The following is an 18,847-nucleotide window of genomic DNA, read 5'->3' as shown; positions in this document are numbered from 1 at the left end:
TCTCTCTCTCTCTCTCTCTCTCTCTCTCTCTCTCTCTCATTACTCCCTCTCCTATCTCGCTCGCGTGTCGTTCCTGTCTCGTCTCCTGTCTATGGCCCCTCCCCGGCCCCCGTCCCTCATCCCTGTCTCTTCCGCCTGACAGGTTGGCCGCCGCCTGCGGTCCTGTGGTATGAGGGGGACGACGTGCTGGACGACTCCTACACCGTCGACCAAACGACCGTCGAGAACGACCTGAGCCTCGGCCCGCTGACCCGGGGTGACCTGGGCCGCCGCCTTACCTGCCTCGCCTCCAACACCAACAAGACCCAGCCAGCCACCACCACCGTCACCTTGGCCATGACCCGTACGTACCTACTCTCTCTCTCTCTCTCTCTCTCTCTCTCTCTCTCTCTCTCTCTCTCTCTCTCTCTCTCTCTCTCTCTCTCTCTCTCTCTCTCACCTCCGCTGGCACGGTGCCTCTGTTCAACACCTCCCTTGGCACGGTGCCAGCGCCATTTCCTTTGTCTGATAGAGCGCCCCTCTGTGACACATCAGTTGACACGGGTCAGCTCCGTGACACCGATCGGTCTTCCTGTGACACGCCAGTCAACACAGCCTTCCTCTGTAACACGCCAGTCAACACAGCCTTGCTCTGTGACACGCCAGTCAACACAGCCTTGCTCTGTGACACGCCAGTCAACACAGCCTTCCTCTGTGACACGCCAGTCAACTCAGCCTTCCTCTGTGACACGCTATCTTAAACCAGTACTTCCAGTCTTTACAGTAAATAAAACCTTGCACTGTCTACAGTAGACAGTCTGTTGCACTAACCACAGTAAACTCGCTCATATTAACCTGCTAGTTTTTCCACTAATAGCAATTACTGCCTCATGTACTGCCTCATGTACTACTGCCTCATGTACTGCCTCATGTACTACTGCCTCATGTACTGCCTCATGTACTACTGCCTCATGTACTGCTGCCTCATGTACTGCTGCCTCATGTACTGCCTCATGTACTGGACTTTTATCATATAATCTTTTTTCCTCATGAAAAATTATGATAAATAGTTAATTAAGTCATACATATTTTTTCATCATGCATTAAGTACTCGTTCATTCTGATCTTTCAGTTTCATCACTGAAACTTACACCGATCCTAGACCTTTCCTTATGTTTCATACGTTTCATTTCAAGTTCTAATGTATCATTCTCTCCTTTATCATTGGTTATCGTCTTTATCTATGGCTTAATTGGACTCCTATTATAAACTGTACTCCTTTTGTAAACATTGTCATCATTATCATATTTTTTCTCATTCATTTTGTTTGATTTCGAACTGTTTCTCTTATTTCAGTGTTATTACATCCTCGACATTTTTTTTTTCTTTTATATTCTTTCTTATTATTCCCTCCTTCATTTCCACTTGTTCATTCCTTTCATATCATTCATTTTAAATCGTCTCCTCTGTTCATTCTTATCGTGTCATTCACTCTGGTTTTTTTTTCATTTCTTTCTTCTTTTGTCATTCATTCTGATCATTTTTTTCACTCGGTCCCTTAGTTTTGTTAATCCCTTCCTTCTGTAGTCATTCACTGTTATTCATCTCCATTACTCGTACCATTAATCACCTTCCGCCCACCGCCCACGACAGTGAGCATCGTGGGCGTACGAGTGGATGAAGTAGCTTCGGTGTGGGCGGCCGAACGGGCGGAGGTCCAGTGTAAAGTGTGGGGTTCCCGCCCTCCGCCCACTGTCGTCTGGTGGCTTGGCTCTGTCATGCTCCCGCCCACACACACTAAGGTAAGACTAACTCGAACCTGTGACTCTATATCAATACCTAGCCTCTAACTCTACGCTAGTACCTGTTTTCTAGATCTAGATCCGCTTCTAACTTCAGATCTAACTCTATTGTGAGTCTTTCTAAATCTATGAACTAAATCTGTCCTGTTTCTCTGCTTCTAACTTCATATCTAAGCTTGCAGTAACTGTTTCTAAATCTAGATCTAACTCAACCTTTGATTCTGTGTCTAAAGTCACGCTAGTTTTCCTCGCTACATTATGTATCCTGGTGGTCCTACCCTAGCATGTATCCTGCCGGCCTGACCCCAGTATGTATCCCTGTATACCACATGTATCCTGCCGGTCTAACCCTACTATGTATCCCTGTATAACTCACGTATCCTGCCGGCCTAACCCCATTATGTATCCCTGTATATCACATGCATCCTGCCGGCCTGACCCCAGCATGTATTCCTGTATACCTCACGTATCCTGCCGGCCTTACCCCATTATGTATCCCTGTATATCACATGCATCCTGCCGACCTGACCCCAGTATGTATCCCTGTATACCTCACTCAGGTGCTGGAGGAAGGGAACTTGACGGTGTCTGTGTTGCACTTCACACCCAAGCCGCAGGACGATGGTGCTATGCTCATCTGCCAAGCCACCAACGAAAAGCTCCCCGATCAAGCCGTCCAGGACTCTAGACTCCTCTCCGTCAGCTGTGAGTACACCGCCGGGAGCTCTAGGGCTCCTGCTTTGTCAAGCCGGGGCTCTACACCATATGCTGTATGACCGTAAGGCCTTTAGAGGATGCATTGCATCACTCTGGGGCTCTATAACACATACTGCATCACTCTAGGGCTCTGTAACACATCCTGCATCACTCTGGGGATCTATATCACATCCTGCATCACTCTAGGGCTCTTTAACACATCCTGCATCACTCTAGGGCTCTATATCACATGCTGCACTGCTCTGGGGCTCTATAACTCATCCTGCATCACTCTGGGGCTATCAGAGTGAGTGCTACGTTTCTATAGAGCTCTCTGATAATTCCTATATCACCCTTGTTACCTTAGAGCACCTCTTGCATCTTATAGGAGGCTCTTGGCTCTATATCATGGCCAAAGCTTTCTGTTTGACACAATTGATGAGAATATAAAGAGCGTATTGACATCTGACGTTGTCACAAGAAATAGCGGAAAGTAGCTTAAAAGCAGCGAAGGAAATGTAGAAATATTACAAGCTGGATAAGAGCGGGAGATAAGAGGGAATATGTGATGATGCCGAAAACATGATAGCAGAGGCAGAAAATATAGATCCTTAGCAAGACCATAAGATCATCCCCCACCCTCACCCCTCCACGAGAGCCTTTGACACAGGCAAGGACGAGACATAACGAGGCTAATCAAACACCCATCCAACCCCCACCCCTTCCTTAACACCTCGGGCGGAGCCTTATAATGGTGGGCCCCGTAATGCTAAGTCTTATGATGAAGGATCTATCATTCCGCGAGGAAGATCACCACTGATGTGATCTTTTTCCTTTCATGTCTATCGAGACGGCACGAGCAACCGAATCCTCTCAATATATATATATATATATATATATATATATATCCAAGTCTAAGCCGGGTACCCAATTTCTCGACCAACTTCAATGGGAGGATGAACAGCTGGGTGCACCGTGTACCGCCTGCAGCGACCAGGATTCGAACGTTCTTTAATTACCCTCATCTTCAAAGCCCTTCCCGCTGTCAACAAACTTCCCGCTAGATTTTCAATATTCCCTCAAAGTCAACTCCTCAGATACAGGAATATTCTGTTGACTGTAATGAATCTCTCGACTTGATTCTCTTCGATATTCGCAAGTTCTAATTGTGGCCTCCGTAAAGTTCAACTTGACCCATTTATGCAAATTACGGGAAAAGATCCGTGACGTTGATTGGGTATAGTTTACCATCTTGCAAAGTGACGTAACCCACCTCAGCCAACCAGCATGAGGTCTAGATTGAAGCAGACGATTATAATGATGATTTACATTCAGAGGAAAACAATTTTACATTTTCTTTATCAATAATAATAATGATAATGATGATAGAAATGATAATGATAATAATGATGATAATGATGGTAATGATAATAATGATAATGATAATAATAATAATAATATCAATAATAATAATAATAATGATAATAATAATGATGATAATAATAAAAATAATCATAATAATAATAATAATAATAATGATAATAATGATGATGATGATGATAATGATGATAATGATAATAATAATTATAACAACAACAACAATGACAATGATAATGATAATAGTAACAATGATAATAATGATACTAATACTAATGATGATAATGATAATAATGATAATGATGATAATAACAATAATGATAATAATAATGATAATAACAGTGATAATAGTACCTGTCTCCGTTTTTCACGGGGGTGCCCAATTATTATGAATGATATAATTTAGTCTGATTCATGGGAAGGTTTTAATTATACTGCATTCCCACGTCACCACCCCCTCCCCCACCCCTCCCTCCGTATTATGATTTCTGTCCGTTCATTCCTCAGTCCTCAAGCACACTCTCCCAGCCTCACTCTCCCAGCCTCACTCTCCCTGACCTACTTTCCCAGCCTCACTTTTCCAGTCCCACTCCACCAGATGAATTTCCCCAACCTTATTTTCCCCCCTCCCCCTCCCACTCTCGTAATCCCACTCACCCAGCCAGTCTCCCACATACTCTCTCCCACCCCGGCACTGCCACCTCTCCTCTCCTACCTTAACTCTCCTCAACCTCCTATCCACCTTTTTACACAGACCCCCCCACTCCACCCCCGCTCTCTCTTTCCCACCTTCCAGCCTCACCCCCACCCACAACCGACCCAGGGGCACCCCACTCCCTCACTTATCCCAAGCTAAGATCCTCTTCCTCCCTTCTCCCTGCAGACTTGCCCCTGGTGAACGTCCACCTCGGCAGGTCCCTGGACCCCTTGAGGATTAAGGAGGGTGACGACGTCTACTTCGAGTGCTCAGTCAAGGCCAAGCCAGCCATCTTCAAAGTGGCCTGGAAACACAACGTGAGTATCTGTACTGGAAGGTCGTGGCCTGGAAACACAACGTGAGTATCTGTACTGGAAGGTAATGGCCTGGAAACACAACGTGAGTACCTGTACTGGAAGGTCGTGGCCTGGAAACACAACGTGAGTATCTGTACTGGAAGGTCGTGGCCTGGAAACACAACGTGAGTATCTGTACTGGAAGGTAGTGGCCTGGAAACACAACGTGAGTATCTGTACTGGAAGGTCGTGGCCTGGAAACACAACGTGAGTATCTGTACTGGAAGGTCGTGGCCTGGAAACACAACGTGAGTATCTGTACTGGAAGGTAATGGCCTGGAAACACAACGTGAGTACCTGTACTGGAAGGTCGTGGCCTGGAAACACAACGTGAGTATCTGTACTGGAAGGTAGTGGCCTGGAAACACAACGTGAGTACCTGTACTGGAAGGTCGTGGCCTGGAAACGCAACGTGAGTACCTGTAAGATAACGGCCTGGAAATACAACGTATCTTCTGACAGAAATCCATGACGAACAACAAGAAGTTATTGAGTTGCGACAGGTGCAAGTTGATGAATGTTGCGTTGCGGATAGACCCACGAAGGGAATGTTGTGTTGTGAGTGTGTATAGGTGAGGAGAGTTGTGCTGCCTTCATGTCCGTTACGTCACTATAACCTCCTGTTCTCCAGGATATTGAGCTGTTGGCTGGCGACGGCGTCTTCGTCTCCAACATGTCCCTGGTGGTGCAAAGAGTCACCAGAGCCCACGGAGGTAACTACACCTGTGAGGCTACCAACATTAAGGGCACCTCCTCCTCCCCACCTCTACACCTGGACGTTAAGTGTAAGTAGCAGGGATGTGCCTCTCACTAGACCTGGATGTTAAATAGAAGTAGTAGTAAGGTGTCCTTTCCTAGCAGTGTTGGACCACATACTGGTCTAGCCCCCACCCATCCACTATCATCACATCCCATTCTGATCTATCATGGCCTAACTCTTGCCAAAACTCTGGTCAAACTCGAATCGAACTCCTCTCAAAACTCTGGTCAAACTCTGACCCAGCTTTGGCTTAACTCTGGTCACACCCTAGCCTAACTCTGGTCTAACTCTGGTCTGTCTCCCGCCTCAGACGCGCCGGTGTGCGCCCAGCAGCAGAAGGTGCAGCACTCGGTGGCCAAGCTGGAGAACGCTGAGATCTCCTGCAGGGTGCACGCTAACCCACCCACGGTCACCTTCCGCTGGACCTTCAACAACACTGCAGAGGCCATCGATGTCCCTGATGGCAGGTAAGGCCAAGGAGGGATCGTACGGGCCCTTATAGGAAAAATAATCGGGTCTTTATAGTGGTAAAATGGGACCTTTATGGGGAAGGCTGGGGGGCCTTCATAGGGTGAGGATAGGACCCTTATGGATGAGGAATGAGGAGGAGGATGGGACCTTCATGGGGGAGGATAGTGCTTTTATGGGGGAGCGATAAGGGAGATGATGAGTCCTTTTTCAGGGTTTTTATATCTTAGTGTCAGCAGTACTTGCTGAACTTGATATTACTAAAGATATCACGTATGTATACAATGATTAACATCAATAATTTGATATCACTGAGAAGAAGCAACTCTCGCATAATACATTACTGTCCTAATCAAGAACGCTATTTATGAGGTTAGAGGTAAGCGTATGTATGTACTCTATAGGTAAGCCTATGTATGTGTTGATAGGTATGTGTATGTTCACTACATGTATGTGTATGTTCACTACATGTATGTGTATGTACTCTACATGTAAGCGTATGTATGTACTCTATAGGTAAGCCTGTGTATGTGTTGATAGGTATGTGTATGTTCACTACATGTATGTGTATGTACTCTATAGGTAAGCCTGTGTATGTGTTGATAGGTATGTGTATGTTCACTACATGTATGTGTATGTTCACTACATGTATGTGTATGTACTCTACATGTAAGCGTATGTATGTACTCTATAGGTAAGCCTATGTATGTGTTGATAGGTATGTGTATGTTCACTACATGTATGTGTATGTTCACTACATGTATGTGTATGTACTCTACATGTAAGCGTATGTATGTACTCTATAGGTAAGCCTATGTATGTGTTGATAGGTATATGTATGTTCACTACATGTATGTGTATGTTCACTACATGTATGTGTATGTACTCTATATGTAAGCGTATGTATGTACTCTATAGGTAAGCCTATGTATGTGTTGATAGGTATGTGTATGTTCACTACATGTATGTGTATGTTCACTACATGAATGTGTATGTACTCTACATGGAAGCGTATGTATGTACTCTACAGGTAAGCGTATGTATGTACTCTACAGGTAAGCGTATGTATGTGTTGATAGGTATGTGTATGTTCACTACATGTATGTGTATGTTCACTACATGTATGTGTATGTACTCTACATGTAAGCGTATGTATGTACTCTATAGGTAAGCCTATGTATGTGTTGATAGGTATGTGTATGTTCACTACATATATGTGTATGTTCACTACATGTATGTGTATATCCTCTACATGTAAGAGTATGTATGTACTCAGGTTTGTGGTGGTGGGCACCGAGTCGAGAGTCAACTACACACCCATGAACGAGCTGGACTATGGGACGCTTCTCTGCTGGGCCAACAACACCATCGGCATACAAGACCATCCCTGCGTCTTCCACATTGTTGCTGCTGGTACGTCCGCCACCCCACCCCCCCCAACCCCCCACCACCCCTCTCTCTCTCTCTCTCTCTCTCTCTCTCTCTCTCTCTCTCTCTCTCTCTCTCTCTCTCTCTCTCTCTCTCTCTCTCTCTCTCTCTCTCTCTCTCTCTCTCTCGTATCTCTGGAGAAGAGACCCACGTAGGCCCCCACCCCCCAACATGTCATGTGACGGGATATTGTGTTCCTTCGATGGAGACACAAAATCTTTTCCTCTCATTTTTTTCCACTTTTATGCGCGATGTAAAAATCTTTTTCCTCCTTGCGAGTCTCGTTAACTTCTTCACTTCACAGCCTCTCACATATATTTACCTCAAAGGCGTCTCCACTAGACTCGAAGCCAAGGACGAAGTGACGGATGATAATCCTTTCCATCACAGCTGAGCAGATCTGGTTGCATCCTGCATAGCGTCTCGATAAGCGCGAATGTATGTCTCAAGCCGAGCACTTGAAGGGATTTCTGAATTTTCCGGATTTTTAGATTTCTCTTTAGCCAAGAAGAATTAGATGTCGCTTTGATCTCAAGACAAGATCGTGGTACAGCGAAATCATGGTATTTGATGCCATTACTCAGCATGAGAGATGACAGCTTAAGCTGATCAGTGATAATTCGTTTCTAATCATCATCCTCTTGAGTATTACTGTACGTTTCGTAAATAAGAATATATACCACCCTTGAGCACGAGGTACGAATCCTCTATATCTTGGAGGCAGTTTTTAACGCTATCTTTGTATCTATTCTATATCTACACTACAAAACTATATTACTGTTCATTGGTGTGTCACCAGAACCAGCTTAGCTAAATTTCCAAGTGGTATATTATAAGAGATATGGCTCACATCTACCCAATATATTGTTGAGTAGGAATCACTGAAGGGATTAAAAATGAAACTTCGATCAAGCACCGTGAGTGATTCTGTGAAACAAAAATCCTATCGCCCAGTGATAAGTTGGTGTGGAAGCTTGAAGTTGTATCTGGAACCTAATCCTGTGTGGGTGAGGATGCCTTCACTGGCTATGCTTCCTTCTGTACAGTCAGTTGACCTGACCGATGTGTCTGTAAGATACGGTAACTGTGAGTTTAAAGCTTCTGTTACCACGGTGGTACTCCATACTTACATGACCTGGACCATGGCCGAACATGTGGGTCTGAACCAGAAAGTTGCGCGTGAGATCGTGAGTGTTATCAAGAGCACAAGTGGGATGACGGAATTGAGGGTGGCAGAGACCGAAACTGTCGCGCTCTTCCTGTCCTCAGACGTCAAACTGATAACAAAGGTCCGGATTTTGCCGAAGATAGCAGGTGAAGAAGAGATGATATGTGAGATAGGAAGAAAGACTTTGGCCGATAACGACATCATTCAGGTGTTTTATGACACTCATACTCTGTTGTATCAAAAACAATCCAAAGTCAAGACGAGGAGTTCCAAGGCAAGGGACTGTTTCCTATCTGCACACTTCCATCCTTCACTGGAGGATGCACCAAAGAGCATCTTCGTTAACACAGGCAAAAATAAGTCCTACATCTGCAGGAAGGGTATTGAAGCAGTACCAACATGCACTTGCTTCTGCGGCGTAAAGAGCCTCAACATTTGTATGGACGATGATAACAGTGTTCCTACCAATGTCACGCACGCGCCTGAAATTCATTCCTGTTATTACATGTTAGGGTCCAACATTCTCGCCGCCACTAACGCCGTCATGGATTATTCCGGAGGATATATCTACATGAAGTTGAGCAAAAGGCGATACAGAGTGGAAATGAAGGCGTTTGATGACGTTTACTCTGAGTCCTCAACAACTTTTGATACGGAAGTTTTCGAGACATACGGAACGCTAATGCCTCCCACGGAACAAGTGAACTCGGAAATGAACTTTCACCAAGTACAATACACACATAAAAGAAAGAGCGACGAGGCGGAATTGGACCGTGAACAAAAGAGGAAACAAATTAGATTTGAAGAAGTAAGAACTGAGCAGAGAGAATGCCCGGTTAAAAGAAAAAGGAACGACACGGAAGTGGACAGCAAAGAAGAGGTAAGAAGCAAACGATTTAGATTTGAAGAAGTAATAAGAACTGGGCAGAGAGAATGCCCGGTTAAAAGAAAAAGGAACGACACGGAAGTGGACAGCAAAGAAGAGGTAAGCAGCAAACGATTTAGGTTTGAAGAAGCAAGAACTGGGCAGAGAGAATGCCCGGTTAAAAGAAAAAGGAACGACACGGAAGTGGACAGCAAAGAAGAGGTAAGCAGCAAACGATTTAGATTTGAAGTAAGAACTGGGCAGAGAGAATGCCCTGTTAAAAGAAAAAGGAACGACACGGAAGTGGACAGCAAAGAAGAGGTAAGCAGCAAACGATTTAGATTTGAAGAAGTAAGAACTGGGCAGAGAGAATGCCCGGTTAAAAGAAAAAGGAACGACACGGAAGTGGACAGCAAAGAAGAGGTAAGCAGCAAACGATTTAGATCTGAAGAAGTGAACAGTGAACACAGAGAGTGCAGATATAAGAGAAAAAGGATAAACACGGTAGTTGAGAGTGAACAAGTGGGACGAAGGAAACGAGCTAGATTTGAACAAGTGAGTGAACACTGAATACAGAGAATTCAGATATAGAAAGAGCGAAATGCATTAAAGATGTACTCGGTGAGCAGTAAGAAATTCCTGAGTACGAAATCTTGATGCGATAATGCCCAGATGATGTTCTTACAGCACTGGCGTCTCATTGTTGCTGTTTACTTTGTTTCTTAATTATATCTTTATATCTCTGAGACACGCTTACCCTTTTCAGTCCCTGAATTGTGAGGGTAGTCCATGACTTAAACCATATGAGTGTATTGTAGCTGAAGGTGGTAATGAGGGTAATAGAAATGTAATGTTTATGTTATCTGTTCCCCGAGGCTGTGTCGCTTTTGACAGTGAGATGTGGATCCATTTGGATTGTGTTGTGAATCACTGATTGTGTTTTCTCTTTTTTTTGTACTTGTGTCTACTTATATCATTTTTGATGCAGTTTTTGAGTGTTTGTTATGATAGTTTACATGAGATAAGTGTGCGGTAGCATCGTCAGTCGGTGGTGGTGGTGGTGGTGTGTGTTTGTGTGTATGTGTCTGTGGGGGGATGGGGGGGTGGTGGAATGGTTGGGGTATGATTGTCGACAGTTCCAGGTCTTGGTTGGATGGAGGTGGTGGTGGCAGGCGTATCCTCGCCAAGTACTCGATTCTGGATTTGCGCTTAAGATTGATTGGGATGGGTCAGGCGGGGTGGGAGGTAGTGGTGCCCTGCGCTTCGTTAGAGCTCATTTGGATCCTGTGAAAGATAATAGACTTTTGTAATGAAGATGAAAATTTTTACGTTGTTCTCTTTTTATTATTTATATGCCATTTATATGCCATCACAGCTGAGCAGATCTGGCTCCATCCTGCATAGCGTCTCGATAAGGGCGAATGTATTTCTCAAGCCGAGCACTTGACGGATTTCGGAATTCTCAGGATTTTTAGATTTCTCTTTAGCAAAGAAGAATTAGATGTCGCTTTGATCTCCAGACAAGATCGTGGTACAGCGAAATCATGGTATTTGATGCCATTACTCAGCATGAGAGATGACAGCTTAAGGTGATCACTGATAATTCGTTTCTAATTATCATCCCCTTGAGTATTACTGTTTGATGATTCCTAAATAAGAATATATACCACCCTTGAGCAAGAAGGTACGAATCTTCTATATCTTGGAGGCAGTTTCCAACGTATCTATCCTACAACTACACTACAAAACTGTACGAATCCTCTATATTTTAGAGGCAGTTTTTAACGCTATCTTTGTATCTATTCTATATCTACACTACAAAAATATATTACTGTTCATTGGTGTGTCACCAGAACCAGCTTAGCTAAATTTCCAAGTGGTATATTATAAGAGATATGGCTCACATCTACCCAATATATTGTTGTGGAAATCACTGAAGGGATTAGAAATGAAACTTCGATCAAGCACCGTGAGTGATTCTGTGAAACAAAAATCCTATCGCCCAGTGATAAGTTGGTGTGGAGGCTTGAAGTTGTATCTGGAACCTAATCCTGTGTGGGTGAGGATGCCTTCACTGGCTATGCTTCCTTCTGTACAGTCAGTTGACCTGACCGATGTGTCTGTAAGATACGGTAACTGTGAGTTTAAAGCTTCTGTTACCACGATGGTACTCCATACTTACATGACCTGGACCATGGCCGAACATGTGGGTCTGAACCAGAAAGTTGCGCGTGAGATCGTGAGTGTTATCAAGAGCACAAGTGGGATGAGGGAATTGAGGGTGGCAGAGACCGAAACTGTCGCGCTCTTCCTGTCCTCAGACGTCAAACTGATAACCAAGGTCCGGATTTTGCCGAAGATAGCAGGTGAAGAAGAGATGATATGTGAGATAGGAAGAAAGACTTTGGCCGATAACGACATCATTCAGGTGTTTTATGACACTTATACTCTGTTGTATCAAAAACAGTCCAAAGTCAAGACGAGGAGTTCCAAGGCAAGGGACTGTTTCCTATCTGCACACTTCCATCCTTCACTGGAGGATGCACCAAAGAGCATCTTCGTTAACACAGGCAAAAATAAGTCCTACATCTGCAGGAAGGGTATTGAAGCAGTACCAACATGCACTTGCTTCTGCGGCGTAAAGAGCCTCAACATTTGTATGGACGATGATAACAGTGTTCCTACCAATGTCACGCACGCGCCTGAAATTCATTCCTGTTATTACATGTTAGGGTCCAACATTCTCGCCGCCACTAACGCCGTCATGGATTATTCCGGAGGATATATCTACATGAAGTTGAGCAAAAGGCGATACAGAGTGGAAATGAAGGCGTTTGATGACGTTTACTCTGAGTCCTCAACAACTTTTGATACGGAAGTTTTCGAGACATACGGAACGCTAATGCCTCCCACGGAACAAGTGAACTCGGAAATGAACTTTCACCAAGTACAATACACACATAAAAGAAAGAGCGACGAGGCGGAATTGGACCGTGAACAAAAGAGGAAACAAATTAGATTTGAAGAAGTAAGAACTGAGCAGAGAGAATGCCCGGTTAAAAGAAAAAGGAACGACACGGAAGTGGACAGCAAAGAAGAGGTAAGAAGCAAACGATTTAGATTTGAAGAAGTAATAAGAACTGGGCAGAGAGAATGCCCGGTTAAAAGAAAAAGGAACGACACGGAAGTGGACAGCAAAGAAGAGGTAAGCAGCAAACGATTTAGGTTTGAAGAAGCAAGAACTGGGCAGAGAGAATGCCCGGTTAAAAGAAAAAGGAACGACACGGAAGTGGACAGCAAAGAAGAGGTAAGCAGCAAACGATTTAGATTTGAAGTAAGAACTGGGCAGAGAGAATGCCCTGTTAAAAGAAAAAGGAACGACACGGAAGTGGACAGCAAAGAAGAGGTAAGCAGCAAACGATTTAGATTTGAAGAAGTAAGAACTGGGCAGAGAGAATGCCCGGTTAAAAGAAAAAGGAACGACACGGAAGTGGACAGCAAAGAAGAGGTAAGCAGCAAACGATTTAGATCTGAAGAAGTGAACAGTGAACACAGAGAGTGCAGATATAAGAGAAAAAGGATAAACACGGTAGATGAGAGTGAACAAGTGAGAGGAAGGAAACGAGCTAGATTTGAACAAGGGAGTGAACACTGAATACAGAGAATTCAGATATAGGAAGAGCGAAATGCATTAAAGATGTACTCGGTGAGCAGTAAGAAATTCCTGAGTACGAAATCTTGATGCGATAATGCCCAGATGTTGTTCTTGCAACACTGGCGTCTCATTGTTACTGTTTACTTTGTTTCTTAATTATATCTTTATATCTCTGAGACACGCTTACCCTTTTCAGTCCCTCCATTGTGAGGGTAGACCATGACTTAAACCATATGAGTGTATTGTAGCTGAAGGTGGTAATGAGGGCAATAGAAATGTAATGTTTATCTTATCTGTTCCCCGAGGCTGTGTCGCTTTTGACAGTGAGATGTGGACTCATTTGGATTGTGTTGTGAATCACTGATTGTGTTTTCTCTTTTTTTGTACTTGTGTCTACTTATACCATTTTTGGCGCAGTTTTTGAGTGTTTGTTATGATATGGGGGAGGGGGATGGTATTCCATGTGTGGCGTCAGTCGGTGGTGGTGGTGGTGGTGTGTGTTTGTGTGTATGTGTCTGTGGGGGGATGGGGGGGTGGTGGAATGGTTGGGGTATGATTGTCGACAGTTCCAGGTCTTGGTTGGATGGAGGTGGTGGTGGCAGGCGTATCCTCGCCAAGTACTCGATTCTGGATTTGCGCTTAAGATTGATTGGGATGGGTCAGGCGGGGTGGGAGGTAGTGGTGCCCTGCGCTTCGTTAGAGCTCATTTGGATCCTGTGAAAGATAATAGACTTTTGTAATGAAGATGAAAATTTTTACGTTGTTCTCTTTTTATTATTTATATGCCATTTATATGCCATCACAGCTGAGCAGATCTGGCTCCATCCTGCATAGCGTCTCGATAAGGGCGAATGTATTTCTCAAGCCGAGCACTTGACGGATTTCGGAATTCTCAGGATTTTTAGATTTCTCTTTAGCAAAGAAGAATTAGATGTCGCTTTGATCTCCAGACAAGATCGTGGTACAGCGAAATCATGGTATTTGATGCCATTACTCAGCATGAGAGATGACAGCTTAAGGTGATCACTGATAATTCGTTTCTAATTATCATCCCCTTGAGTATTACTGTTTGATGATTCCTAAATAAGAATATATACCACCCTTGAGCAAGAAGGTACGAATCTTCTATATCTTGGAGGCAGTTTCCAACGTATCTATCCTACAACTACACTACAAAACTGTACGAATCCTCTATATTTTAGAGGCAGTTTTTAACGCTATCTTTGTATCTATTCTATATCTACACTACAAAAATATATTACTGTTCATTGGTGTGTCACCAGAACCAGCTTAGCTAAATTTCCAAGTGGTATATTATAAGAGATATGGCTCACATCTACCCAATATATTGTTGTGGAAATCACTGAAGGGATTAGAAATGAAACTTCGATCAAGCACCGTGAGTGATTCTGTGAAACAAAAATCCTATCGCCCAGTGATAAGTTGGTGTGGAGGCTTGAAGTTGTATCTGGAACCTAATCCTGTGTGGGTGAGGATGCCTTCACTGGCTATGCTTCCTTCTGTACAGTCAGTTGACCTGACCGATGTGTCTGTAAGATACGGTAACTGTGAGTTTAAAGCTTCTGTTACCACGATGGTACTCCATACTTACATGACCTGGACCATGGCCGAACATGTGGGTCTGAACCAGAAAGTTGCGCGTGAGATCGTGAGTGTTATCAAGAGCACAAGTGGGATGAGGGAATTGAGGGTGGCAGAGACCGAAACTGTCGCGCTCTTCCTGTCCTCAGACGTCAAACTGATAACCAAGGTCCGGATTTTGCCGAAGATAGCAGGTGAAGAAGAGATGATATGTGAGATAGGAAGAAAGACTTTGGCCGATAACGACATCATTCAGGTGTTTTATGACACTTATACTCTGTTGTATCAAAAACAGTCCAAAGTCAAGACGAGGAGTTCCAAGGCAAGGGACTGTTTCCTATCTGCACACTTCCATCCTTCACTGGAGGATGCACCAAAGAGCATCTTCGTTAACACAGGCAAAAATAAGTCCTACATCTGCAGGAAGGGTATTGAAGCAGTACCAACATGCACTTGCTTCTGCGGCGTAAAGAGCCTCAACATTTGTATGGACGATGATAACAGTGTTCCTACCAATGTCACGCACGCGCCTGAAATTCATTCCTGTTATTACATGTTAGGGTCCAACATTCTCGCCGCCACTAACGCCGTCATGGATTATTCCGGAGGATATATCTACATGAAGTTGAGCAAAAGGCGATACAGAGTGGAAATGAAGGCGTTTGATGACGTTTACTCTGAGTCCTCAACAACTTTTGATACGGAAGTTTTCGAGACATACGGAACGCTAATGCCTCCCACGGAACAAGTGAACTCGGAAATGAACTTTCACCAAGTACAATACACACATAAAAGAAAGAGCGACGAGGCGGAATTGGACCGTGAACAAAAGAGGAAACAAATTAGATTTGAAGAAGTAAGAACTGAGCAGAGAGAATGCCCGGTTAAAAGAAAAAGGAACGACACGGAAGTGGACAGCAAAGAAGAGGTAAGAAGCAAACGATTTAGATTTGAAGAAGTAATAAGAACTGGGCAGAGAGAATGCCCGGTTAAAAGAAAAAGGAACGACACGGAAGTGGACAGCAAAGAAGAGGTAAGCAGCAAACGATTTAGGTTTGAAGAAGCAAGAACTGGGCAGAGAGAATGCCCGGTTAAAAGAAAAAGGAACGACACGGAAGTGGACAGCAAAGAAGAGGTAAGCAGCAAACGATTTAGATTTGAAGTAAGAACTGGGCAGAGAGAATGCCCTGTTAAAAGAAAAAGGAACGACACGGAAGTGGACAGCAAAGAAGAGGTAAGCAGCAAACGATTTAGATTTGAAGAAGTAAGAACTGGGCAGAGAGAATGCCCGGTTAAAAGAAAAAGGAACGACACGGAAGTGGACAGCAAAGAAGAGGTAAGCAGCAAACGATTTAGATCTGAAGAAGTGAACAGTGAACACAGAGAGTGCAGATATAAGAGAAAAAGGATAAACACGGTAGATGAGAGTGAACAAGTGAGAGGAAGGAAACGAGCTAGATTTGAACAAGGGAGTGAACACTGAATACAGAGAATTCAGATATAGGAAGAGCGAAATGCATTAAAGATGTACTCGGTGAGCAGTAAGAAATTCCTGAGTACGAAATCTTGATGCGATAATGCCCAGATGTTGTTCTTGCAACACTGGCGTCTCATTGTTACTGTTTACTTTGTTTCTTAATTATATCTTTATATCTCTGAGACACGCTTACCCTTTTCAGTCCCTCCATTGTGAGGGTAGACCATGACTTAAACCATATGAGTGTATTGTAGCTGAAGGTGGTAATGAGGGCAATAGAAATGTAATGTTTATCTTATCTGTTCCCCGAGGCTGTGTCGCTTTTGACAGTGAGATGTGGACTCATTTGGATTGTGTTGTGAATCACTGATTGTGTTTTCTCTTTTTTTTGTACTTGTGTCTACTTATACCATTTTTGGCGCAGTTTTTGAGTGTTTGTTATGATAGTTTACATGAGAAAAGTGTGCGGTAGCATCGTCAGTCGGTGGTGGTGCTGGTGCTGTGTGTGTGTGTGTGTGTGTGTGTGTGTGTGCCTGTGGGGGGTGGAATGGCTGGGGTATGATTGTCGACAGTTCCAGGTCTTGGTTGGATGGAGGTGGTGGTGGCAGGCGTATCCTCGCCAAGTACTCGATTCTGGATTTGCGCTTAAGATTGATTGGGATGGGTCAGGCGGGGTGGGAGGTAGTGGTGCCCTGCGCTTCGTTAGAGCTCATTTGGATCCTGTGAAAGATAATAGACTTCTGTAGTGATGAAAATTTTTTCATTGTTCTCTTTTTTTAATCATTTATATGCCTTCAAACTTTATCCTTACTATTCTGAGAGTTTCTGATATCATTCAATATCACAATGTTTAATTTGTCTAAGTAAAAGTAATGGTACGATCCTTGGAAGCGAAAGCGTGGCCCCTGAGTACCATGGTGCGACATTTTTATACGATGGCATGACTTTTGACCCGTCCCCTAAGGTCAAACCATCGTACTCGAGGGTCGTGACGTGGTCCTCAAGAATCGTCCACGTCGTGCCCAGAGGTCGTTACGTTGTACTGAATGTCGTGCCATTGTTTTCAATGGTTATACCATGAGACTCGAGGCGGCCGTGTGTGTGTTTGTGTGTGTGTGTGTGTGTGTGTGTGTGTGTTTGTGTGTGAAGTTAAGAGGGTTTGCAATTCTTATAGCATTAGAAATGATCAAAACATACATGATAACAAGTAGAGCTAGCCCGAATCACCAGGTATGTACATACTGGGGTTGATCGCTGACACAGTTGGACGCCAGAGAAATTAACAATTAGTACAGATAGTTACACTGTGTAATTACTGGCGCTCTGACAACATAACGTTATTTAAACTCGTAACACTTCGTAATAACTGTGTTTTCAGGGCGTTGAAATTGGGGGGGGGGGGGTAAACCTGGCCCGAGTAAACAGTGTTGAAATGTGTACATTTGTTTGCTCCACATCACAAACTCAGCAAAGAAAGGCAGGAGACTTAACCAGTCTCATTCGTGACACGAACAGACACAAGGACGCAACCACACGTTCAACATAGATACACACATATGAAAAAGATGCTTTTTTGTGTCTACGAACAGCTGTCCTTGTAGATGCTGGGATCCGGATTTAATCTGTAAATACACTACCTATTCAAGAAATTCAAGAACTGTTCTACTATTCATTTCTAATAATTGTAAGCTCTAGTTCACTCTGCTTATAGAGTCAAAATTCAGGGTTCATCTATCATGATTATAGCACATACTGATAATTACCTCCCACGTACATATGTATACCAGTGTGCAAACCAATATGTATACCAATAAGTACCACACATAACCATGTGTATCTTATGTGTCCAGTGGCCCCTTATCCTGTGTTTGGGTGTATACCGAGGTATACCTCATGTGTCCAACTGATATATACCTTACCGGGTTCAAATGTATACTGAAATGTATTCTATGTGCCAGTATACTAATGTAGATCCCAGGTTTACAGGTGTAAACTGACGTGTTTCCATGCTTACAGGTAAACCCGACCCGCCCCACAACTGCCGAGTCTTCGACGTAACGATCAGTTCCCTTCAGGTGACGTGTCTGGCGGGGGACGACGGGGGTCTTACTCAGAACTTCCTCCTTCAGGTATTGCCAGGTTCCTCCTCCTTCAGGTACTGCCAGGTTCCTCCCGCTTCAGGTATTGTCAGGTTCCTCCTCCTCCTTCAGGTATTGACAGGTTCCTCCTCCTCCTTCAGGTATTGCAAGGTTCCTCCTCCTCCTTCAGGTATTGCAAGGTTCCTCCTCCTTCAGGTATTGCCAGGTTCCTCCTCCTTCAGTTACTGCCACGTTCCTCCCCCTTCAGGTACTGCCAGGCTCCTCCTACTCCTTCAGGTATTGCCAGGTTCCTCCTCCTCCTTTAGGTATTGCCAGGTTCCTCCTCCTTCAGGTACTGCCAGGTCCCTCCTCCTTCAGGTACTCCCAGGTTCCTCCTTCTCCTTCAGGTATAGCCAGGTTCCTCCTCCTCCAGGTTCCT

General features: G+C 44.1%; 1 protein-coding gene across 1 annotated transcript in view; it reads left to right on the top strand.

Moving 5' to 3' along the window:
- Positions 1-18,847, top strand: part of LOC139757268 (uncharacterized) — a 109,837-nt gene that overhangs the window by 80,707 nt on the left and 10,283 nt on the right. The window contains exons 5-12 of the mRNA XM_071677604.1: positions 143-343; positions 1,633-1,781; positions 2,342-2,486; positions 4,738-4,868; positions 5,539-5,692; positions 5,978-6,134; positions 7,412-7,548; positions 18,347-18,459. Of these exons, the coding sequence (XP_071533705.1) occupies positions 143-343; positions 1,633-1,781; positions 2,342-2,486; positions 4,738-4,868; positions 5,539-5,692; positions 5,978-6,134; positions 7,412-7,548; positions 18,347-18,459 (1,187 nt within the window). The remainder of the gene's footprint in view (positions 1-142; positions 344-1,632; positions 1,782-2,341; positions 2,487-4,737; positions 4,869-5,538; positions 5,693-5,977; positions 6,135-7,411; positions 7,549-18,346; positions 18,460-18,847) is intronic.

This window comes from Panulirus ornatus, chromosome 25 (genome assembly GCF_036320965.1).
Source record: "Panulirus ornatus isolate Po-2019 chromosome 25, ASM3632096v1, whole genome shotgun sequence".
Lineage (NCBI taxonomy): Eukaryota > Metazoa > Arthropoda > Malacostraca > Decapoda > Palinuridae > Panulirus > Panulirus ornatus.
Note: the sequence above shows the minus strand (reverse complement) of the source record. Positions and strands in the feature narration are given on the sequence as shown.